Here is a 23,778-nt window from a genome sequence, read left to right as displayed (position 1 = left end):
AGATTGTTGTCTGTGTCCACCGCAGCAGGTATACCCGCTCTAGCTCCAGCTCCGAGAAGCATAGTATCTGTATTCTAGTTAGGGTCGGCAGCTAGAGATCCTTGGAAAGGGAGTCTTCACCTCATCACGCTCCGCTGTGTAGATGTTACGCTTTTGGTCCTGTTTATGCCCAAGTCCCAAATTCGCAACGTGACACTGGCAGCTCAGTTTCTGCTCTAGAGTATGACCTCGGGGCAGGCCAGCGATCCTGCCTAGATGCGATTGGCATGCACCATGCTCTGCGCAGCTCTGGGCGGCCCTGACCTAACCTCGATCGCGAGCGTCATGGAATGAAGTGCTCGCTGCTCGCTGAGACCCGCCAGTCCGCGGATCTCGAACTCAGTCAAGCGTACGCCTAACCGCAGCCGATCGGGGAGGGCTCGTGCCCGCGAGTTTGGTCTGTGCCTCTAATGCCGGGGTCGAGGGTGGCGGGTCGTGTTGCGTTGCATTACGTTGCGCGTCTGAGTTTGAGTACAGCATTTTTACCGTTGGTTAGGATACGCGAAACCAGAGGAAACGAAAGGAGGAGGTGGAAAGGCAGAATTGTGGGGAGGGACCGAGGGCATGAAAGTATTTATTGCAAAAGTTGACTTCGCGATCCAGCAGCCGGTATGCAGGGCACCAGGAATGAGGGGCCAAATTTGGGCCCGTGCGCTGAACTGTGATTGATGGATGCCGCGGCCAGGCGAGCGGCGGCCGACTACTCGGAAAACGGAAGCCTCGACAGCAACACATGGATTCCAGCAATAGTGCATGTGTCGCTGTCGGGGCTGCCGTCTTTGGCGGGTCGAGCATGTCAATTTTAACCCAGACCCCCGGACTTCCTCAACAGCAAAAATTTTACTCTACCACAAGACACCTCATTTAACATTCAGCATTCTTGGCTAGGCGGAGGAGCTATGCAAACAGCCATTTGATGATGTCGAGACTCTGCGAGCCGAGGTGGAAAATGCGCAACAGCTCTTGGGGAAGGAGTGGTATGAGCCCGTCACAGCAAAGGAGCTGGAGGCCATCAAGTCTGCAATGGTGAGCGGGCCGAGGGACATCTCGACGCACTCGGGCCATTGGTATAAGTGCCAGAATGGACACGTGGTTAGTTTTGCGCAACGAACCCCCGGGACAGGCCGGGGTGGATGGAAGGAGAACAAGTAAGCACTGGACAAGACTACCCTGTTCGGAGACATCGACACCGTTAAGCAATCCCCCCTCAGCCATACGGATCTCGGCACTAAGAACACCATCGTCGATGATCACTTCAGTTTTGTTGCCATTATCGACTGGGAGTTCGCGCAGACTGCTCCATGGCAGGCCAACCCCAGTCCTATGCCGTTTCCTTTGCTAGGATCAGACACCGAGGACATTCTCAGAGATCCTAGCCATCTCGCCTACAATAATGTGTTACGGCAAGACGTTTCTCGACGAATCTACCGCCAGAAGTTCCAAGAGGCTGAGAGGAAACTAGAGGGGGAGGCTGAGCTCTTGAAGGGTCCTTCACAGACACTCTAAACAGCTCAGCACTAAAGATATATGCTTGATTCACTAGCCTAGGCCGTTTACAGCAGGCTGATAGGGGCCTACTGCGTGAGATGGTGCGCCTTGCCTTCGGGGTGGATGCAGCAAAGTTGAGGGGTATCTCTGGGAGCTAGAGTAGGGTGGCCAGATAGGTGGGAGCGGGTAGGGTAGTACTGTATATTAGAGTTAGTCCTGGGGATCTGAATGGCGAGATGATCACCCCTGCGGAACTTGCCCGGTCAAGCCACTTCAGAAGCATGCTCGAAACAAACACAGGCGATGGCGGCAAACGCAGAAGTCGCCTCACCTCGGCGGATCTTGTTGCGCCAGGCGCCGCCGTTCGGCGCTGTTTCGACCCGAGCTGCTGAGAGGATTACCCCGCACCGTATCCCTGCAAAAGCGGCTAGTGGTTGGCTGACGCTCAGTCCTGGCCCCCGGGCACGACCTGAATATCCACATGGATTTCCTTCGGTCTCGAGGTTGGGAAGTAGCTGCTCATGGCGAGCGCGACAAATCGAAAGTAAGCCCGCGCAGACGACTACTCACAAGAGCACCCGTCCTGACAATATAAAGTCGAGGGGCAGACTTCACGAGCCGTCGAACTTCCCACCCGAGTTCTGAGACAACTTGTCCAAGGTTCCGCTGACGCGTCGCGCACTACGAGAACTCGACAGACGGAACAGAGCTCGGCCTGGCCCAGGGCCCGCGCCACCTTAGTGTACACCACAGATCGTACCCGTTTCGCAAGACACGGCGGCAAGTAAAAGTACGTTTAGCCTTGCATCGTAGCTAATTTTTGTCTAATCAGAACGAGAGTAATGCTGTTAGAAAGCCCTTGAAAAGCCCGTCATTTTGGGATTTTATTTATCATTTTTTTTTTTTTAGCTTTGACCCCAAGGCTACGTACGTAGTAGAATACGGCAAATCAGGAAAAAAGGTCTAACGTCAAAATTCTCAAAAGGTTCTCATCAGGCTAATGTTCGGCTTTTTGTTGCCGGTGCTGTGATTGGCTGTAGCCCCCTTGTAAGCGTGTGGGTCCGGAAGGTACGCATTTTGAGGGCTTGCACCATGCGCGCCGATGCGGTACTGTAACACTGTGCTGGCGCCCTTGCCAGACCTGGGAGGGAACAACGCTTAATCTGATGACGTCTTGCTTGCAAAGCCGAGCCAAATTGCGCCTGAAGATTTCCCCAGAGGCCCTCATTGCGACTCGAACTACAAAACATTGTTTGCATCGCGCAAGAATGCGAACGGCCTATTGAGCCTCTTCGGCTCTACTGCCCAGCCCACTTAGCTGAAGAACGTCAACTCTTTTCGTTCTGGCAAAGCAGTCTCGCCCACACTACAATGCACGCCGCTACGACTCGCCTGGCTAAGGGCTTCTGGAGCCGCAGCCTTGACGAGTTCAAGCGGCTCTCCAACATCGGTACGCCCTCCGCTCCCATCGCACTGCAGTGTCGGGGGAATGCTAACTTTGGTGCCTGATTTGCAGCCATCAAAATGGAAGGCATCAAAGGACCATCGGGCCCTTTTGAGCTCCACAGCTTCCGCAGCCCGGAGTCGCTAGAAAACTGCAAAGTCATGTCCGACGCCGATCTGGGAGGTTTTACGACCTCTAACCTCGACTGGATACCGTCAAGAGAACCTATATCCACGGCTTCCGCCCCAGAAACACCTCCATTGGGCCCCTCTGGCTATGCCAGATTCCACGGCACCATCTCGACAAAGCTGCCTGCGAACCGGCCCGAGGTCCAGCGGACAGGCTATGCAGGATGGAGAACGCTGGATAGGCGTTCTACGCTGTTCGGGAGGAGCCTTTGGGACATTGATATGTACGGGTTCTTGGCGATGCGCGTCAAGTCGGACGGGCGGAGCTACATGGTCAACGTCATGACCGAGTCGGTCGTGCCCACCGATCTTCACCAGCACCGTCTCTTCTCCAAAAACCCCGGCGAGTGGGAGACGGTGGTCATCAGGTGGAACGACTTTGTACGCACCAACGGCGGGTACGCGGTTGAACCACAAACGGAAATTCTGCGGCAAAAGGTCCGGTCCATCGGCGTCGCCTTGACCGACAGGATACCCGGGCCCTTCCAGCTCTACATCGACAGGATATGGGCTACCAACGACCCCCGCGAGGCCGATGGCGCCACGAGCGTCACGAATATGAAGGAGGGAGAGCTCAAGAACAAGCAGGGGAAGAATATCGCTTGGGGGAGTAAATGAACCGCGAGGATGGAACTTGCGGCTAGCTGGGAACTTGCGCCAGGATCTCGCCCTCTTACACCGCTACAATACGGCTTTACACATTCCGTTGTGCCCGGCCGCTGGCCCCCAGCCAACGGCATGAACGGGCACAATAATTTCTTCAAAGCGCTAGAAGTACAGCAGCTGAGCTGTTCTCGGTGTTTGAGGGGTGGGCCGATGCTTGTCGATGTCCCAAAAGGCTAAAAGTTGTATATAACACCCCAGATTTCCGATATATGCGTCCTTGCATGTATCCCCCTCATGTACCCCTTGTTAAATCCTCGTCTGAGAAACCCTTTGTCCGCGGGTTACTACGGTAGGTTTCACCACGTGATGGATATGTTCTTTTTTCTTCTTCTTTGTTTCCTTAGTCCTTTGTTGGAAGGAAAATTGTCTTTGATCAATGCTCGCGGCGGCTGAGTATCACGTATCCCCTTAAGCCCCAGGACTTACGGAATTTCTTGAGCTGCCATATAGAAGACGAGATGCTAAAATTTGTAGGCAGAGATGATGCTCGATGTCCGCTCCGTCTTCTGCATACGGAACGCCTGCTGTGTAATTTTTAGCTCGTTTAGTGAGGAAATGTCAACCCAGGTCCCTATGTAATTTCCGACATATATACACACAATGACTTTCCTAGAACCTGCTGTGCATCCTATTCCTCAACGCCGAGGTCAAGCTATGGCTAACCAACTTCCTTAACTTTCCGCAATTAACAACTCCGTATAAAGGGTATCCAGCTTGCAGAACTCGTACAAGATTATGTAGTAATAATTGTTTCGGGTTAGGGGGATTGGTCATTAGTCGCGGTCACTATCAATCTTCTCCTTTCTCCTTCCCCCTATCCCATTCGCGTCCTTCGCCCGGCTTGCTCCATCGGACATCATCAATGTCCTTGTCACCGCCCTTTTCCCACTTCTTTATTTGATCCTCTGTGAAGCCTGCGTCACGAAGCCTGGCCGCGCCTTGCTGCTTCCATTTCTGGCGGTCGCGATACAACTCAACTGACTCGCCCCAGTCGTCATTCGCTTCAGGGAGGTCGGGATGGACGTCGGACAATGGATCGTAGTCTTCAGAGAAGCGGCTGTCCATCGCGGCGGCACCCCGTGCGGCGCCCCTTCCACGCGTGCGCACGGGCGGCGGAGACTGCGGTGGCGGAGCCGGTCCAATGAGGTCCTCTAGCGGATCGAAATCGTTGCCGTCTTCTTCTTCAGCTAACCGACCGCGCCTACTAGTCCCACTAGAAGGCACAAGGTCAGCAAAGAGATCCCTCCTAGCCCTTCCCACTCCTCTGGCGGACACGCTATCGTCTTTGTCGCTTGCCGTTGACCGGTGCCCTCTGATGCGCCTGAGTAAGTCATTTGCAAATATGTCGCCTCTGGAACGAATCCTCCTGCCGTCTTCGCCGCCTGTTCGCCGGGTATGCTCTTCGTATTCTTCATCGCCCTTTCCATTGCTCAGCGGAGACCGGTTTCGGTGGCCCTTTCTCTGCTGTCGTATGGGCGATTGTGAACGGGTTCGTTGTTTTGCACTTTCCCGTGCCGCACCATCCCTGTGTCCGTCTCTGTCTCTGTCTCTGTCTCTGTCTCTGTCGTGTCGACTAGACCGATTTTCTCGCGACCGCGAAACGTACTCTATGTCTCTGTGACGTCGACTCTCTTTCCTCTCGTGATCCCCCGCCGGATTACAGGGCGTCTTATCTTTGTTGATCCCGGCAACAGCTTGCTCTGGCGCTAGCTTCCCTGGATCTTGCCCATGCTTGCGCTTTCCGCCCAAAAGATACGACGAGATGTCGCCCAACTGTCGCTGCCGCGTGTCCACGGCGCTGGGCTTCAGCTTGCGCCGCTTCTTGTCTTCGGCCTCGGTCAAGCCGTCCAGACGAGCCTGGGCCTCGGCGGCTTCTCTAGCCAGCAATGCAGCATTATGGTTGGTGGTCTCTTTGATGATGCGTCCCAGAAAGCGTGTGTTGGGCTTCGCTTTGTTCGCAGGTCTGGCAGCGCTCCGTGAATTAGTCCAAGGCCACGGGATTGTAGTAGGTCGGAGTCGAGGGCGGGGGCTATGTTACTTTGATGATCGGAGGGCTTCGAGCCCCATGGCCGAATATCTGACCGATGCATCGCTCGCTTCCTTGGCTAGGATGTCGGCGACATACTCGTCGGTCAATAGAGTGTCGTTTGACATCTTATCGCAAAAGATATGCTGCTATCGAAGAGGACATTTAGATGATCGAAAGGCCTGCAATTAAGCTGATGAAAATCAAGACGCGTAAAAGAGAAAATGGAGAACCGAGAGGAACGCCAATTTAATTACTATCGCTGAACACAGCTTTTGTCTCGTCACGCTGGGGAAAAGCATGTTGGGTTCGTGACGAGATGCGATGCGCTGGGATGCGGCGCAGCGGTAGGAGGTGGGGTGTACTCACTGAGAGGAGCCACTGAGGGTTCTGCCTATTGATACCGCCTTATCCTTATCGATTCTGATGTTGGGAACGAAAACACGTGGGCATCTTCGAGTACAACTGAACGAACATTGGCCAGTCTCTGCGATCATATTCTGTACCACGCCATGATTGTCTGCCTGTTGGCTCAAACGGGAGGTGGGAGCCATCAAATATTAGGCTTTCAAGTTCAAGACCTTTGACCATTCATTCTCCTTCCCAATATCCTTTGCGGAGACCAAACTCCTGGTCAGAAGACGGCTTGGTGAAAACAGAAGATATATTTTGTGGTTGGACGTGCAAATGCAGCAAGAACTAGCTTGGAAGAGAAATGGACGAGTTCTCTTGTGTTCTGGTGTTTCCAATCTTCTTTCCAGTTCAAGAGCTGCTGCTAGTTCATGGGTCTTGCTTGCCTAATGTTGGAAATACATTGTCGAGTCTGATAGAACAAAGAAGGGAGAACAAAATTCGATTGTGCGTCAGCGGCCCCAAAGCGCCTCTTTTTTTGCGCCTGAAAAAAATTCTCGATGTCAAAGACGGGTTGAAAGGATGTTAAAAATAGCATAATCTGGCAGCTTTCTACAAAGCTGGAGGCGATGACCATAAATCCCCGTGCCCCGGTGTCCCTCGAAGAAGGAAAAGTTGAAGCTTTTACGCCCGGCGTGTAGTTAATGCAAATATTATCCTATTGGCCTCTTCTACGTAAGCCAGGTCACTCTTGCAGTTTGTCAATTATTTTCTCCCTCCACCTCTTGCTGGACTGTTCATTACTATACTTATCTCTTATATTTACTCCGCTTTCCGTTATCTTTACTGCCAGTTATTAATCTCCACCGACAGACATATCTATCCTGGGCAGGAAGAAGGCTGACAAGAGAGCCGAGCTGTCAAGGCGAAGAGGCAGACCCACAAGCCAGGGAGTGTGGGCACGGTCCACTGCCCCGAAAGCCAGCCCCAGTGCTGCAGTAAAATTAGGTCGCCCCATTCTTTCCTTTTAGGTACCTGGTACCCCTCCAGCCCCTCCCAATTCGAAAACCTCGGGTGCGGATATGGGGCATTCGAACTCGGAACAACCTCAGCCCGGGCCATCGACACTCTTTCAACAACTCCTCGATGCCGCGCTCGAGAATCGCATCCTCGTGGAATGTAAGATGGAAACCTTGCAGGTCAAAGTCGACTCAATCGGCAGCGAGTTGCGCCAGATTGGCGACGCCCTGCGAGGCTACCTCGAGGATGGGGTCACTGCGACGCGCAAAGTCAAGCCCCCGGGAACGAAAGCCGGTCGCGACCTCCTGAGCCATTTGCTGAGCAGCTTAGACCGCGTATGCGCCCAGGTCGACGACATCCGAGATCTATCATCTCACCTATCTCTACCCCCGCCCAAGGGACCCGACACGCCTCTGTCATATGGCTCTCCCATCGCCCAGGAGACCCCCCGAGCCACACCCCAGCAGACTCCGCAGCAGACGCCGCCCGAGCATATCCCCCAGCATCACGAGGTGGCAGAGCAACAACCGACTCAGACCGATAATATTCATGGCGGCGATGCTGCCATTCCTGCGGAGAATGCGTATCAGCAGCCGCACGAGGAGCAGCAGCAGCAGCAGCAGCAGCAGCAGCAGCAGCAGCAGCAGCAGCAGACGGAGCCGCCGCTGGTCGCCCAGGCCGAGCCAATGACAGCGCTTCTTGTACCGTCCGTTGTCTTACAGCCTGTCTTGCAGCCATCGGTTCCGGAAACTCAGACTGCAGCGGCCGATGAAGCAAGCGACGAAATGAATAGCGAAGCAACCGGGAAACCAGCCGATGAAACCCCAGTGTTCGGAGACAAGCCAGGTCCCGTGCAGGAGGCGTCCACACCGGCACCTGTCCACGCCCTGCGTGAGACTATGGTCACCCAAATCGTGTCCGAGCCCATCCTGCCGTTCTTCGACTGCACGTACCAAGATATCCACGTCCTCAATGAAGAGCTCTTCGAGGAGTTCTCCCGCCACCCGGCTGTGCAAGACCGGGGCTATTTCAAAATCCAGGTGCGCGACCTCCCCCCGATGGAGGTGGAGGAGGTCGATCGCCCTACCAAAGACCATGCCACGTCTTTTGTGTATAATATGGATCGCAAAGGCCTCGTCAAGGTTGATAGCGGCACCAGGAGATCCAGGTCTAAAATTCCACCTCTTCCGATGCCTGCAAGTCGGCAGGTTAACTGGACCCTTGCTCAGCAGCAAGAGTTGTGGAACTCGACCGCCCAAAACCCCCCTCGGGGAACGGTCCCCTACATTATCGGAAATCCTCTGTTCCAGGATGTCGAGCTCGCGCCCGGCGAGAAGCTCAAGCGCAGAGGTGTGCTCGAGGGTATAAATACGCAGTACATATATTTTAACCTCAAGAGCAAGACAATCACGACAATGCACAGGGAAGACGCCCACGTTCGTTCCGAGAACCTGCTTCGTTGCGGCGAGAACAAATTTTGGTGCTTTGTCAAGCCAGCATTCTCGGACAAACTAGAGGAGATGATGCGTGTCTCATACCCTCAGATGCGTGGTTGCTCTCAGGCTGTCCGCCACCTAAGTCTTCACATCCCTCCCGCCCGGTTGGATGAGTGGGGAATCGAATACACACTCGACTACTGCGTCCCCGGTCAAGCAGTTGTCACAGAGCCTGGGACATATCACCAGGTTTTGAACCTTGGTCCCAATTACGCAGTAGCCATCAATGTCGAATACGAATCGTCCGCGGACATGCCCGACGATTACCGATTCTGCGACCATGATTGCCCTGACAAGACTGCCATGTCTGCTGAGGATTTCAAGATCTGTGAGCCGACTCCTCCCGAACAAGACGTGGCCGGCAATTCCAAGGCGGTAGGACCACTCCTCACGCAACCGGAGAACTCTATGCCAGAGCAAAATATCCCGGAGAATACCGAGCTAGGGGTTTCAAAGCCTGCCAATAATGAAGCCCAACTGGCCCCTCACCAACCGGACATGAGAATTCAGCCCAGGCCTCAGTCCGAAACTCCGGTTCTTGAGGAAAATCTGCCCCTCCAGCCGGATCAGTCAGCTTCTACTTCGAGTGACCTACCTCCACCCCCTCTGAGTAATAATCACCAGCTCGAACCAACGGAGCTGGCTCCTGCACACACCCCAGTTTCTGTTTCTGTATACCCACAGTCAATAATCCCACCAGAGACGAGCAAGTCTAAAGAGTTGCACACCAAGGGGGAGACTGCAGCGCCGCATTCCCAAACTGCGCTGGAACTGGAGTTACCTTTGCAGCCGAGGCCTGCGACTCTTCCTCAAGCAATTCAGACCTTATATTCACCACCGCTACCCCGGGTCAATGATATACACCCCGAGCCGCTGGGGTTGCCTCCCGTCCAACATGCCTTGCCCCCCGCCTCCCAGGGCTTACTGGAGCATGTCGCCCCTGCATTTACGACCGGACAGTCTTATTTGTCAACAAAGCCGCCAAATCATCGGGGGAAGCCTGGGCTGGCGCATTTCGAGCCTATGCACTTCCCACTGCAACATGTAACTGCCAGATTTGAGCCAGTAGACCCCTCGGATATTGTCACGCAGTCTGTCCCAGCCCCCAAACCAATCAGCAGCCATGTACATCCTGAACCGACAACTGTATACGAGAACCCATTTTCGCTTCCAAAGCAACATGTCTATGATGAAGGAGCAGTTTCCCAACTAGGCCTTCCTAGAGACTTGCCGGTACTGCATGCTAAAGTGGTCAGACCCACCCTCAAAAGACAGCGGGGCATGCCACTAAAGCGGCTAAGCAAGAAGCAAAAGATTGTTCACCCGTTGCCCCAAGAGACCGAGCCCATACCCTTTCAGCTGCTAGAATACTCGTCTGCTGAAGAGTTTCGACCTCAGGAACTGAGTGCCCCCCAAGAGTCTCCAGCTTTCGAAGTTTACCCAGTTATTCCGCCTACACCTGCATTTGAACTACTCACCCCTCAAGATAAATATTCGCCAGTCCCGGGTTCCCCTAATAGGGCTGCCTTTGACCGACTCGCTTCATTGACACGCGGGTGCGAAGGAACTAGGGTTGGAGCTCTTGCCGCTGAACAAATCAGTGGCAAGCCGGCCTTTGAACGTCTCGCTAGCATCGTTCGCGAGTGGAGAGTGCTATCAAAGCAAATTCCCATTGGCGGTGGCGGTATTGAACTCATCAAGTATGTCGACGAGGCGCTGCAAGGCGACTCAGCACTGCATCTGTTCCTTCAGCGGCTCTGCAAGATAAAACTGGCAGAATGGGTTGCGAGTGCTGTCCGCCAGCGAGGCCAGTATCCTGCATCTCAAGATATCACGGACGAGCTTCTTTTGCTCCTGGGTTGGGATGGCACGAAACGCGACAGACTGCACGATCATCTACGTGACGGGAAATGCTGGAAGACTATCTGCGGGCAATACGACGGGCTCCTCTGCCTAATGCCTCCTACCGCATCCTGTCTTGACCTGGCCTTATTTCACAACGAGCTCGCTATTTTCCATGCTCAAATCGGCACCGGGGCTGTCAAGAACATGTGTGCAATGGGTAAGATCGTGCAGAAGTCCGTCTGGGACGACCTTGAAATGCCCGAGTTTATCTGGGAATCGGTGGACACTAGCGGTCTCACCTTTGACGAGTTGGGCCCTGTGGTGGGGCAGTTTCACCTCCTCAAGACCAACCACCTGGACTTGGTCAAGTACCGCTGGCAGAAGCCGCTTTGCTGGCAATGGGACTGGCCTGCTGACCCCACGTCCATCGGTCCCGTAGGCCGGGCCTGTACATACTGCAATAGGAAGTCGTCGTGCCGCTGCTTCTGGAGCAAGGTGGCGCAAATTCCGCGCATCTCGGAGGACGGCTCGAAAGGTCACGGAATCCGAGCCATCGGGACTTACAAATCCGGCGACATTCTCGGTGAGCTGGTCGGCGAGCTCGTGCCTCTCGACGCATACAACAACGAGTGGACGATGGAATTTCGCAGGCCGGATCTCAATGATGAGCCTGTCGCGAAGATTTACCCTAAGGCAATGGGAAATTGGGTTCGGAAGGTCAGACATGACAGCACGGCACCATCGGCCGAGTTCCAAGTAATGAAGATCTCTGGCCGCTGGAGGCAGATACTTGTCGCTTTACGGGATATCAGGGATGGTGAAGAGGTTACGGCCAAGTTTGGCCGGGGTTACCAAAAGGCGCAGTCGTATTCGGTTGTTGAGGGGTTTCACTGAGCGGTTTGTTGTCTTTTCATCTTCGTCTTTGCTAATTTTGTCGGTTTTCCTATTTTTCATTATAGTCTAGTATCACAGGGGCGCCGCTACCAGGACAGCGTCACGACTGAAGAGGTAAAGAAAGGGAGCAGCGCGGACGAGGCGAGGATGGGGTTTCTTCCTGATTTTTGTAATGGTACAACTACTACTTTACGGATTATGTTATTGCTGTATTGCAAATGGAAACTTTTTTTGTTGCTTTCCTTATCCTTTCCACCTTCTCTTTATTCTTACTTGGCTGTCATATATGATACATTATTCGCGCCAAGGCATCATCGTCACCGTCTGGCCATGAAATGGCGACCAAAGAAATTAATTTCTAGTATGAATACAGGTTTTTTTATTTATTTTGGAAGTGATATGAAGTTTAGACTTCTAGATGTAATAATTAATTGTCCTTGCCGGCTTCGTAAATCACCAACGCGCCGATTCCCTCCCGTGGTAGCTTTTGGTCGCTATCGTCTCAATATTCGTGATTTCAAGAATTTTTTTTGGAGTGCGTCTGTTACTGTTAGAGCGTCCTCGGCGCCCAGGCTTTACAGCTCACCGCCCAGGAAAATACCACATTTTACAGCTAAAAGTACCGCATTCGCTGGCTACACTGCTCCAAGCGCTGGCAACGCAAATTGTACCGAAATTGCACCTCGCCGCCGTCGCCAACGTCAACACACTTCCAAATGCAGTAGCTGCGCATTTTCTCGGGAGTCTTCGACAGCCCTGACAGCCCTGACAGCCCTGACTCCCTTGACTGCCCTGACTAACCCGTCTTCAACGTCGTTGACAGCCCTGTCAGCCGACTTGTTGGTCCGGCCCGGACTAACAACCATACTGCAGGCAGTCCCGCCTATCTGTTGCTTCCAGTACGCAACCGCAAGGATCTTCGAGCAAGGGCTTCGCGGGCAACAGACTGTATTCCACATCGTTAACGAAGTCGCCAACGGCCCTGTAGACAATACGGCGACGCCGTCGTCAACGGCCCTATTAATGGCGCCGACGATATCTTTTGGTGTTGAAGGTTAGTTGTAGTGGAAAGGTTTAGGCCAGGTTACGTTGTGGTGAAAAGTGGTAAATTACTGCGCGTCAGAATCCAGGATGACTGGCGGGCGTGGTATGTGACCCGGGTTAGGGTTATGTGTGGTGGATTACAGTACATGGAGACGTTTTAACAGTAGTAGGAGACGCACTCTTTTTTTCCCCTTGGGTTTATTTCCTTTCCATTTCTCCCTTCCCTTGATCTTCATCATCGCTCATCACAATCCAATTTGACTGTTCTGTACTTTCCTTCCAAAAACTGATATAGCAACAAAGAGAGTAAAGGTAATAAGGAAATTGACCGAGAGAGGAGTAGGAAAGCCAGTCACTTAGTGGTGGGGAGGGGCAGGCGGATGAAGGAAAAAGCAGAGAGGAAATACAAAGAATAGAATAAAGGAACGGAACGGAGAGGAGAAAAAGGGAGAAGGTGTGCGCAAAAAGGAAAACAACCAACGGACGGGTTGAAAGAATTGAAGAGAAAGAAAGGAAGGAACGACAATGGTGGTAGAGAAGAACTCACACGGCCAAGGCAATATCAGGAGAAAATGAACAAAAGAGAGAAAGAAAGAGGGAAAGAATGAAAGAAAGAAAGAAAGAAAGAAAGGACGAAGAACAGGTCATAGGAAATAGGAGATAGATAGCCCCCTTACTTAGGAGGACCGCCCCATTTGATGCTGCCGCCAGCGATCAATACCGTGGCGCTCCCCAGTCTGCTCGGCGGCGACCTAGTCATGCTCCTCTCACTGCCGGGGTCAGACGTGCGTGAAGGATGGGAGCTTAGACTCGACAGTCTTGTCAATGTTGTGCGAGGGACAAAGAGATCATGGTGGTAGGTTGGAGAAGCATGTGGGCTGGGGTGGTGTGGTAGAAGGGGGCAATTTTTTGTTCCTCACTCACCAATCAGGGACGCGGCTCGATGGCCCTATCTAGGCTGGGGATGAGCTTCTATATGAATGTGTTGCTGTCTCTGCGCTGCTGCATGATGAGGTGCCGCCGCTGCCGCCGCTCCTGCTGCAATCCGTTGTCGAGGATGTTTAGAGGTTGGATAGCCAGGCTCTCGGGCCACCTGGTGTCCAGGCTGCGCATCTGGGTGGCGGTTGGATGCTGCGTGTTGCATGTACATGTTCACTGTGGGAGGTGGGTATGCTGAAGGGAGAAGAGGGCCCTGGTACGGAGGCGGATGGGGATGCGGCTGCGTGTGTGGCACTGCTGTCGGGCCTGATGTCAAGGAGGCGAGACGCCATGCGGCATCGGAGGCAACGGCGAGTTCAAGGTCCATATGAAGGGCCCTTGGATGATATTGGACCCGGGCGTGCCTTGTTCCACGTTCTCGTCGATAATCCGGAGCTTGTGACTGCAGAAGGAATAGGATTTGAGAACCGCTGGTTGATGCGGGAAACACACGGTTAGTGACGGGAGAAAACAAAACCATCGAGGCAAGCTAGGGCAAGAACTCTGCTGCAGAAGAAGAAAAGGCCGAGAGACTTACTCATAACTAGCACAAAGTCCGAAAAACCGATGACCTGAATCCATCCCCAGTTCTTGGCCAACTGGATGAAGATATTTAGCCGAGAAAGGTTGCGGCAGGTGATGAAGTCTTTGAGATCAAACCAGTTGGTGTTGTCAGGAAGCTACAGCGACCAAGTTAGCGGTGAGTATGGCATGGCATGCTTTGTAGATAGGTCGACTCACATTAGAGACGATGATATGGTAGGGCCAGTTTTCGCGGTCACGCGCGACGACGATCGGGGCCGTGTAGGTTGGAGTAGCGGACGTGTTGGGGTTTGCATGGGCTGCGGCATCAGACGCACTGGCCGCCATGGTGGAAGGTTGGAAAAGAAGACTTGGGATTGGGGGTTTGACGGGAACAGTGCAGACAGATGGACAGCCGAGGGAAGGAGGTGGGCTTTGGAACTATCTTGCAAGGAAAAGGGAGAGAAAGGGAAGCTCGAGAATGGACTATGTTGGACGAAAGAGAGGTATTTAATCAGGAAGTTGGGAGAGCTAGATTCACTCCCCCTACCCACCCCTCCATCACAACCTCGGATGCGATATATAGGTTAAAGTTGGTCACGAAAAGAAAAAAAAGGCGATACCCGGCGGAAGCACCAAGCACAAGTCTAACATAAACGGTTCTCGGATCCGGCTGGCTACAAATAGAGCGTCACATGCTGGGCGTTCTCGGTTTTGTTAATATATGGCCCGTGCATCGTGCTTGGCCAGAGCACTCTGTTGGAGGGGCAGGCTGGTGAGCTCATGCGGGAAGGACGCTTCGAGCGAGAGGTCGGCTCATGCGGGAAGGAGGGTGGGGGTGGGCTGCAGCGGGTTGCGGCACCTAATTAGCCCCTCCAAGCTGCACTCCATCCATCTGCACTCTCTATTTCGGCTAGACATTACAGGCAGACCCTATCAAGTCACAGGCGAGCCTCAGTCAGGCTAAGTCCAAGATTATGGGGTTGATCTGCCTCGGTGGGGAATGATTTCCCGGGTCGAGGTGGGGGAAGACCGAAACGGGGCTGCCTTGCTCGGCTCACTCACTGACTGGCATTGGGGGCCTGTCAGCCCGTGCGCAAGTTAGATGGGAAAAAAACTCTCACCTACATAAGTAACATCCCCTATTCCCCGAAGGCTTCCCCGGGAGGCCAACTTCCTCGGGCGGCTAACTACGGTGCCGGTATTCTCGAGATCTGCATCTACGCTGCATTGGGGGTGTTACATGCATCTGGCGGGTCGCACAGGCGGCTGCTGCGAGTTTTGCGGCGAAACCTGGGCGGCTTTCGCCTTTGCCATTCATCTCAGTTGCACCGCGCGTGGGAAGCAGGAGAAAATCCCCATGGAGACTCTCTACAGAAAATGCTGCGAGCTTCAGAACCAGGAGCAGCAGACCCTGGCAAGGGTGGAGATCGTGTCGCCGCGTCCTCCTCAGCCCAGGGTCGAGTAGATGAGAGTTCGTAAGCTGCCGACTCCTACGCGGACTCGGTCGTGTTCACGCTGAGCCATTTCGAGCTTGGCGATGAATCGCTTATCGCCATTTACGTGCCGGTCTTTGCGTACCAGGCCATCTCAAACAACCTCAAGCTGGCAGTCCAGCTCGTGCCGCAAGACCGGGGCCACTTGTCCTTCAGGGCTTGCCCTGGCATGTGGTCGTCGCATCCCTTCCGCCAGCAGGGAGGCAAGAAGTTGTTCGTCTTGGCCAGTCCTCTCGCGACCCCTAGCCACTATACCGCGACTCTCCCGTCGCCGTTTGCGACTACCGGCGAGTTGGATTCCCGTGGAGTGCCCAAGAGTTGGAATGCATTCCGTAGCATCTAGAGACTGCCATCTTTCCATCAGTTGGGGTTTATGGTGGATTTCTTTTCCTGCCTGACGAACAACCACAGATGGACAGAATCTTAAGGGAGCCTTCATCTCGTATGCTTTTTCTTTTGGACCTTCACTCTACTACGAGTCAGTGGCTGGGAAATGTCGTGTTTTGGACGTTCGTCGGGTTTTGGCGTATAATTATTGGTTGCCAAGGGTTGTTGGCTATCGAGACGGATCAAGATTGAACACGAACGACGGGGGGAAATTATGTTGGCTGGAGACAAAATAGAGAGGAAGTGTGGTAAATTAAAACAAAACGTTCGTTATCTATGTAGGAAATAGAGTTGCCCAATGATTTTGACGTGAAGAGCCAAGAGACCACCTACCTTACCTACCTACCTGACTGGTTTGTACTGTGTACTGTGTAGGTGTTGTGGGATTGTGAGCCCTCTGCCGTGTCCTCGGCATGCGGTGTGGGGGGGTTGAACAGCCGAGGGTTAGGGTTGAAATAGTCTAACAATAATGTGAACAGCCCGGTCGCGTCAATTGAGCGCGCATCAAACAGACCCTTTTGGCAACAATTTTCCGACCGTAGGCCGCCATCGCTCAACTTGGTGGTGAACCCCACCTCGGAATCTCTGCATCTCCAAGCGGCCTCCACAACTGTCGTCTCGAGCAGGCAGCAAAGATCCTCGGCCGCCGCCACCCCCACATCCTCTTCGAGGCCGTCGAGAATCCCGTTGAAGAGACGTTCGAGTAGGGCTGGGATCACTCCAAAGGGGCGCCCCACGATATCATCGTCTTCTTCCAGCGCAACAGTATTTGGCATAATCTCCACGTCGATCCCTCACCCCTCCTAGAACCGAGTGAGTGTCGTACGCGAGGAACTTAGCGATTCAGAAGATATCGTTCACTGAGTCTGTGCTGCGATCTTAAAGGCCACCAATAAATAAGGCTAGTTGGAGGATAATATATGGATGGGGATTGAAGGCAGTTGTAGCGTCCAACAATTCACGTCTAGCAAGGTTGTGAGTGGCTACTTGGTTATTATAGCAGCGAAAGCTATTGCAGAGTCTGGCGATGCTGAGGAAGACAATTTGGAAATGACAACGGCAAAGGTGCAGGAGGTCAAGGATTTGTTCGCGAGCGTTCTAGCCTGAGATTGCTCAACAGCTAGGCGTCAAGATATTTGCCGACCTTACATAGTAGGCATTACTTCCTACTGCGTTATATTGCCATCGGGCTTTTTCCTGGGGTTTGGGGGTGCGCCTTATCGCCCTTTGCGATAAGATGTCAGCAGAGACACTGGCACCGAGAGAATTGGAAAAGCAGTTGACTGGCCTTAAAAGAACCTAACCAAATGCAAAAGCAAAATTCCGGCCCATCTCCCACCCACCCCTTAATAAGCTCTTGCTCGAACACTCACCCGCGACCGTTCCCGCCTGTGAATGGTCTGTAGAGTAGAGATCATATATTATAATAAAATAATTTTCTATTTTCGTGAAGTCTTAAAAACGGATATATAAGATAAGGTATTAAGGTAGGTAAGGTACTCCTTTGTTATTACGGTAACGAGGAAAAGTTTTCCTCCCTGCGTAGGTACGGACAAGCCCCCGGCGCGCCACGATTTGAAAATTACAGCTGGTTTTCAATCGCAATACAGCACTAGCAGGGACTCGGCAGGGGCTGCACTGGCCAACAAACCCCGCCTAACCCCCCGCCGCTTTCCATGGGTCAACGGCTACTGGCCAGCACCGCTGTAACCCCATCGCCCACTGGGGTCGACCTTCCTTCCACATCTCCAGGTCGTCATTGTTGCCCAACACGCGCTCATTCACATCCTTCGAACTCTCCTGTTTGTTCCTATTCTTCCTGTTTTCCGGTGCTTTGCCTCCATCGCCGTGCCTGTTGCATTCTTCTTCTGTCTTGTCTGTACAAACCCGGCCTCGCAAATGACTGGGCGCGACACTCCATGCTGAGAGAGCCTGCCCGACCGATAGCTGGAGCAACAGCGGGGCACCTTATCTCTCGCCTGGATACCCACCACACGTCGGCTTCCTAGTTGTTGGAGGTCCGGCACACGGCGCGACGACGATAGCACGATGCGGCCTCCCCGGATTGCCATTCTCGTCCTCTTCTTTTCTGCCTCGTTCTTCCTCTCCTGCCGGTCCATCATCTCGTTCCGGCAGGCAAGGCGAGCAGTAACGCCGCTCTCCTCTCAGACGTCGTCATTCCGAACCTTCTTTTCCTTCACGGCACCATTCTCCCTGTTCCCGCCGAACGCCGCGATCAGTCTTACCGACGACAACAGTACATTCTTTGCTGCCCGCCCTGCTGCATTTGGGCCTCTGTTGCCAGTGAAAGGGCTCAGCGGGCAGCTATGGATAGGCAGCGGGTTCGCCGACGATAATCTTCAAGCAGGGGAGGGCGAGGGGGAGCTTGGCTGTAGCGACGTTGATGGGTGGGAAGATGGAAAGTCGGACCTCATGACCAAGGCTGCCGAACAAGCGCTGGCGGCAGACAGATCGCCCGGAGCCACCGTCCGGGCGAAACCCTCGAGGCGTGAATATCTAGGGTCAGGCGCTATACTTGATCGGAAAGCCATATTGAAGAGACGCCCTGGAGCCCAAAATGCCCCGGTTGACGATGGGACGGACGACTACCTTCATCTGTCGAAGCATCCCTACAACGTACCCTCGGCAAACTCGGTTTCAAGTCATGCTGATATTCAGTCGATTCAAGAGGGAGCAGAAATAACTGGCAAGATTGTCTTGCTGAGCCGCGGCGGTTGCGGGTTTCTGGAGAAGGTCAAGTGGGCGCAGCGGCGTGGTGCCATCGCTCTCATTGTGGGAGACAACCAGAAGGGCGGGCCGTTGATCCAGATGTTTGCGAGAGGGAACGTCGATAACGTCACAATACCCTCGATTTTTACGTCAAGAACAACCGCCCATATCCTCTCATCACTGGTACAGCCTGGGAGTTTCATCGAAGATATCCTAGACGAAAGTGGGAAACCTCTCTTGAAAGTCCAGAAATCGGGCAAGGCGAGGAAGAACAAAAAGACCGAGCAGACCGCACACACTGCCCCAAGAGAAAAGGCACATAAATCGAACTCGGCCAAAACGTCTGCCCCTCTGGAACGCGCGTCATCTTCGACAAACAAGCTGAATGCATCCCAAAGGAGTTGGATTTCGCGGCTTCTTCAGTGGCTAAGCGGCAAAGGTGCCGAGTCTGATAAGAACACGCCTATCAAGGACAGTAAGACATCAATGGCCAGTGCAGGTGGTCCCCAGACTGCCGGCTCAGAGAACCCGCAAGGGGACGGCTTCCATACTGGAGTGCACGACTGGCGTGACCCGGACCTCGTTGGGCCACCGGCTCAAGGTAGCAAGGCTTCTTTCACAAGCGGGAATGAAGACCTAGCCGGCGGTGATTCCCCGGCTACCGAAACAGCCGGCTATGCGAACCGGGGCGGAAAGACGGAAGTTGAGGGTCCTTTGTCGGGCGCCAATGAACCACTCGGGAATAGCATCATTCCTGGGAGTGATGACCGAACCTCTGAAGCTGACGCAGATTTCAGGAGCTCAGGACCCGGGAAACCGGTCGACTCTGGAACTCATGGAGGGCTGATCTCCAAGATTGTTGGTGACAACGACGGAGAAGCCTTAGCTGGCTCTACAATCCCAATTGCCCCTGTGGCAGAAGACGACGAGGGTCCAGGTGATCGCGAAGGCCTTTGGATCACAATCACACCAACCAGCAGTGCTAGCCCCTTTTTCGATACCCTCCTAGTCTTGGTTGTTAGTCCATTGATCACGTTGACAGTGGTGTATGCCCTTCTTATCTTGCGAGCCAAGATCCGCAGGCGGAGGTGGAGAGCTCCCAAATCGGTGGTGGAGCGTCTGCCGGTGCGGACATATCACACTGTGGCCCCATCTCCTAGTCTGTCGCCAAGAGTGCCGTCTCCAACCAGCTCCTCGCCCACAACTCCTCTCTTGCAGGGATCTTCTCAGCCGCGACCACGGTCCCGCACTACCACGGGTGTTCCCGAACCCGCTGAACTCCAGAGAGTGGATAATACTCCTCCCAGGACCACGAGATCGCCTCCTCGTGAGAAGACTGCTCCCCATATCTCGAGCGAGTGGAAGAAGTATATGGGAAGACAGGTTGAGTGTGTGATCTGTTTGGAAGAATATGTAGACAGCATCAGCAGGGTCATGAGTCTACCGTGCGGCCATGAGTTCCATGTCGAGTGCATGTAAGACCACCCTTCCCCCCGAGCAAGCCACTCCAGCATACTAACAAGGAGACAGAACACCCTGGCTTACAACTAGACGGCGGACCTGTCCAATCTGCAAGGGCGATGTTGTCAGATCGCTAGCCCGCGGCTCTCCCTCCACTCCGCGGTACGAGCCTTACCGTGACGACAGTGATGACGAAAGCGTCGAGGCTTCAGGGTCTAGAGCGAACCGACCGTCCTCTCCCGACAGAGGATCGGATATCGAACAAGGGGGGATCCTTTCCCCATCCCCGCAGAGAGGACGCCGAGCTAATCATAATGAAGGATGGCTAAGCATGTTGTCGAGCAGTTTGGGGGGCGGGTCGTCCCCGAGAGCACGGCGCGAGGAGTCAGAGGACCGCAACCGTTAGCATGTCGAGAGCGTTCGACCCCGTACACCATGTTGCTCAGTATGGAAGTTTCTTATCAGGCACTCGGCTCAGAAGCCGAACCCTGTATGATGTCTGCATTGTTGTTTTTCATCCGAACTGAACAGGGGCGTTTTCGGCATAGGTTTGTACAATGGGGTGGGCTGGGAGGTTTGATTGACGCTCGTTTATCTGTTTTGCGCATTGATACCTCTTTCCTGCTGTTTCTATCTTCAGTTTTATTTTACTAGTACAACTCCGCTTGGACGGACTTCGAAAGCATTATGGTCGAGATGCTAGAGTCGCCAAGATGTACTTTCTCATGTTGTATGTCTGACAAGATGGCATAGCCCGTTCCCACAGATGCAAGGGAGACATTCTTGGATGGCCGTGCTTAACTGCCTCTACATTGTAGTCTACCCGGAAAAACGAGCTATGTACACTCACATCCCCACAGTTATCTGTTCGTCGTCTAATCGTAAGACCAGAGTATACCTTTCGTGTGGAAGACCTCTGTACATGCGACCACTCTATCCAACTTCGCTCACTGGGAACCTCAACTAGTCCAGACCAGTGAGATCTTTGTTCCGTTGGTGTGTAAGCTGAAACAGGAGACAATATCTCCTTCCTCCCAGTCCAAGGTCGAAACTGCCCCCTCTAAAAGACTGAAAGGAAACCAAATAGAGGAAAAAGAAGTGACAAACCCCCCCTGTTTTTTTCCTGCTCTCCCCTTTTTCAGTCCCCCATTTCGTTTTTCCTTTTTTTTTTTTCCCCCCTTTTCCCCTTTCTCATATCTCTGCCGTTTGAAGCGACTCTTGAGTAGAATAGTGATGTACCGTTTCCAATAAGGAAAGAAAGAAAGAAAAACACAAAGAAACGCAGACAAACCCATGTCTTCGGGGCCGCCTCCCATCCTTCCCTTTCCCCTGCCCCCGCAGAGCCCAGCCTCGAATTATTCACCAGGGCCTTCCGTGCTGGCTGATAAACCCCCAGGAGACCAGGCCGTGGTGGATGTAATCCCCGTTGGGCGCCTGCGGATTGAACTGCGCCTGGCGCGGGATCACGGGGGTGCTGGGCGCGTCGACGGGGTGCTACTCTAGCATGCCGAGGAGCAGACGGCTGCTGCTGCGCAGGGGCAGTAGCAGGTCTAGGACAAAGAGAACGAAGAGGAGAAGCAACGGCGATGGCCGGAGGAGGAAGAGAAGAAGATGGTCTGCACGAAGCTGGTCATGCTGCTACTTTCAGAAGACTTGAAGCAATCCTAGTCGACCACGAGTCTGCCGGCTGCATGCGAGGCGTATCAGCCGCAGGGTCAATGTACTCCACAGGGGCCGGGGCCTGGGTGCTTACGCTTCCGTCGCTCGGTGGCGTGGGGGAGGCGGCGGGAAGGGGAGCAGTTGTCTTTGTCACCAGATCATCTCCGCGACGGGAGGGAGCGAACCATACGCTGTCTTCAATATACGACAATTCCGGGTCCCAGGTGAAACTGACCGTCGTGTCGGGCGGAGGGGCCGGGGCCGCAACCGGGACCGGGGCCTGGCTGCCTACACCTACGCCTCCGCTGCTCGGTGGCGTGGGGGAGGCTGTGGCAGGAAGGGGAGCAGAGGCCTGTGTCACCACATCATCTCTGCGATTGGAGGGAGCGAACCACACGCTGTCTTCAATATACGGCAATCCCGCGTCCCAGGTGAAACTGACCGCCGTGCCGGCTGCCGCGAAGGCATTGTGAGATCCGGAGCCGAGCACGTCGGGGTAGGAATCTCTCGGTGGCAGCATTGTGGACGGCTCGTTGTTGTTGTTGTTTTCGCCGCCGCCGACGACGACAGCGCTCGCGCCGAGGTAAGATCCGAAATCGAAAGGCTCGGAGAAATGGGTCATGACGGCTTCAGGCGAGGGGGGTGATGGCCGCATGTTGCTGCTGTCCGCGTTGCCCTGTTGGCCCCACTGCTCAGGGCCGAACGAGTTGGCGAGAGATGCTAGTGTCGCCGGAGCATCCGGCGAGAATGCTTGTGCCTTGCCCTTGCCCTTGGCGGCGGCGGCGGCGGCGACGGCGTGAGCACGTCTTGCTGGTGCCTTGCCCTTGCCCTTGCCCTTGGCGGCGGCGGCAACGCGAGCACGTCTTTCTAGTGCCTTGCCCTCGCCCTTGCTCTCGCCCTTAGCGGCGGCGCGAACACGTCTTGTTTCTGCAAGTCCGTTGAAGAAATGCGTCAGGCGTCTCCCCAGCACAGATGTCGAGCTGTAGTTTGGGATGAACTCCACGTATCTGGAGTCGGGTGCGTTGGAAAAGGCCTCCGTGTCTTTTTGCGGGGCAGGCTTCACATCGTCGCCGTCAACAGCATCTTCGATGCTGGGAATGGGAATCTCTCCCATTTCGGTGATGGTGCTGGATGAGCTCGGCTCGAGAAGCAAAGGGTTGGGAAAGGATAGAGACGTGCCGTCTGGGGTGTACATCTTCAGATGGTGAGACTGTTAGTGTTGCTGTGGGTGCCCCCTTTTCTAGACGGATGTCTTGAGTTGGCCTTGGCGTGGTGCTGAGCAGCGAGGAGAGGTAGGTAAAGTTGGAGGCAGAAGCCATATTTATAAAGGTTGGCTTCTGGCGGCCCTGTGGTGACAAGGGCCAAGCATGCCGTTGCCGACCGGCATGTTTTGTAAAGTTTAAATTAGTGAAGTCAGGGACTGCGTTGACGGCATGCTTCTAGTTCCCGCAGATGGAACCACGTTTTCCCTGTGCAGACCGGACGTTGGTCTGGGGAAAGTGAGGAAGACGTTTTGAAACGCACCAGCTGAAGTAGCTTCTTTCCCATTCTGTCTTAGAAGGGTCTATTTTTTTTTTATTTTTTTTTTTTTAAAAAAAAAAAAAAAAGTGCAAGCTATCTCAGAGCTTGGTGCTGATCGCCGTCACAAGCTGCAGCCCAACGGCTTTTTTGGCTCTAACGCAGCTATTAGTCAGCTGTAAGTTGGTGGTAGATTCCGAGATTGTCCACTGCTGGTGCTAAACTCAATGGGCTGCAATTGACGAAAGGGGTCTGTCTTCCTTGCATACACCTTCCAGTCATCACCCAAATCGAAGATATCAACTACATGTTATAACGCGGCCCAACTGGCACAACCGGAACATTCCGATCCATCGCTCCTGCTTGCCTATATATGCGATGCCAACTCATCTCTCTCCAGACCCCATTGGACTTGGTCTTGACCTCCATCTCTCGCAGCAAACATACCAGTCCCTCACGTTCACACCGACTCGACTGTCCTGTCTGGCTTCACATGCCGCCAACCCCGTCCTGCTCGGCCCCGAGA

General features: G+C 53.9%; 8 protein-coding genes across 8 annotated transcripts; 5 read left to right on the top strand and 3 right to left on the bottom strand.

Annotated features, from left to right (window-relative positions):
- Positions 1–948: 948 nt before the first annotated feature.
- Positions 949–1,688, top strand: B0T26DRAFT_489421 (uncharacterized protein). The gene is made up of 2 exons (XM_060435317.1): positions 949–1,187; positions 1,251–1,688. The coding sequence occupies exons 1-2, from the start codon at positions 1,063–1,065 to the stop codon at positions 1,543–1,545; spliced, it is 420 nt and encodes a 139-aa protein (XP_060289914.1). The 5' UTR covers positions 949–1,062; the 3' UTR covers positions 1,546–1,688.
- Positions 1,689–2,898: 1,210 nt separating this feature from the next.
- On the top strand, positions 2,899–3,777 carry B0T26DRAFT_756636 (complex I intermediate-associated protein 30-domain-containing protein; the record flags this gene model as incomplete). Its single annotated transcript, XM_060446129.1, has 2 exons — positions 2,899–2,977; positions 3,044–3,777. 2 exons carry the CDS (start codon positions 2,899–2,901, stop codon positions 3,775–3,777), a joined length of 813 nt encoding a protein of 270 aa, XP_060289913.1.
- Positions 3,778–4,614: 837 nt separating this feature from the next.
- B0T26DRAFT_744176 (uncharacterized protein) lies at positions 4,615–5,979 on the bottom strand (the record flags this gene model as incomplete). Its single annotated transcript, XM_060444375.1, has 4 exons — positions 4,615–5,084; positions 5,184–5,398; positions 5,432–5,788; positions 5,864–5,979. The coding sequence occupies 4 exons, from the start codon at positions 5,977–5,979 to the stop codon at positions 4,615–4,617; spliced, it is 1,158 nt and encodes a 385-aa protein (XP_060289912.1).
- Positions 5,980–7,386: 1,407 nt separating this feature from the next.
- B0T26DRAFT_744175 (uncharacterized protein) lies at positions 7,387–11,457 on the top strand (the record flags this gene model as incomplete). The annotated part of the gene is made up of 9 exons (XM_060444374.1): positions 7,387–7,637; positions 7,676–7,734; positions 7,801–7,890; positions 8,080–8,084; positions 8,119–9,304; positions 9,380–9,809; positions 9,990–10,035; positions 10,136–10,161; positions 10,239–11,457. The coding sequence occupies 9 exons, from the start codon at positions 7,387–7,389 to the stop codon at positions 11,455–11,457; spliced, it is 3,312 nt and encodes a 1,103-aa protein (XP_060289911.1).
- A 2,295-nt stretch (positions 11,458–13,752) lies between these two features.
- Positions 13,753–14,349, bottom strand: B0T26DRAFT_680804 (uncharacterized protein; the record flags this gene model as incomplete). The annotated part of the gene is made up of 3 exons (XM_060440542.1): positions 13,753–13,910; positions 14,018–14,159; positions 14,221–14,349. 3 exons carry the CDS (start codon positions 14,347–14,349, stop codon positions 13,753–13,755), a joined length of 429 nt encoding a protein of 142 aa, XP_060289910.1.
- Positions 14,350–15,361: 1,012 nt separating this feature from the next.
- Positions 15,362–16,591, top strand: B0T26DRAFT_756632 (uncharacterized protein; the record flags this gene model as incomplete). Its single annotated transcript, XM_060446128.1, has 4 exons — positions 15,362–15,460; positions 15,535–15,814; positions 15,909–15,939; positions 16,483–16,591. 4 exons carry the CDS (start codon positions 15,362–15,364, stop codon positions 16,589–16,591), a joined length of 519 nt encoding a protein of 172 aa, XP_060289909.1.
- A 1,342-nt stretch (positions 16,592–17,933) lies between these two features.
- B0T26DRAFT_658006 (uncharacterized protein) lies at positions 17,934–20,481 on the top strand (the record flags this gene model as incomplete). The annotated part of the gene is made up of 2 exons (XM_060438833.1): positions 17,934–20,089; positions 20,145–20,481. 2 exons carry the CDS (start codon positions 17,934–17,936, stop codon positions 20,479–20,481), a joined length of 2,493 nt encoding a protein of 830 aa, XP_060289908.1.
- Positions 20,482–21,241: 760 nt separating this feature from the next.
- Positions 21,242–23,338, bottom strand: B0T26DRAFT_729685 (uncharacterized protein). Its single transcript, XM_060442971.1, has 2 exons — positions 22,574–23,338; positions 21,242–22,507 (listed from the first exon to the last, which is right to left on the bottom strand). The coding sequence occupies exons 1-2, from the start codon at positions 22,927–22,929 to the stop codon at positions 21,706–21,708; spliced, it is 1,158 nt and encodes a 385-aa protein (XP_060289907.1). The 5' UTR covers positions 22,930–23,338; the 3' UTR covers positions 21,242–21,705.
- Positions 23,339–23,778: the final 440 nt, after the last annotated feature.

The sequence above is a fragment of the Lasiosphaeria miniovina genome (assembly GCF_030549165.1).
Source record: "Lasiosphaeria miniovina strain SMH2392-1A chromosome Unknown B0T26scaffold_8, whole genome shotgun sequence".
NCBI lineage: Eukaryota > Fungi > Ascomycota > Sordariomycetes > Sordariales > Lasiosphaeriaceae > Lasiosphaeria > Lasiosphaeria miniovina.
Note: the sequence above shows the minus strand (reverse complement) of the source record. Positions and strands in the feature narration are given on the sequence as shown.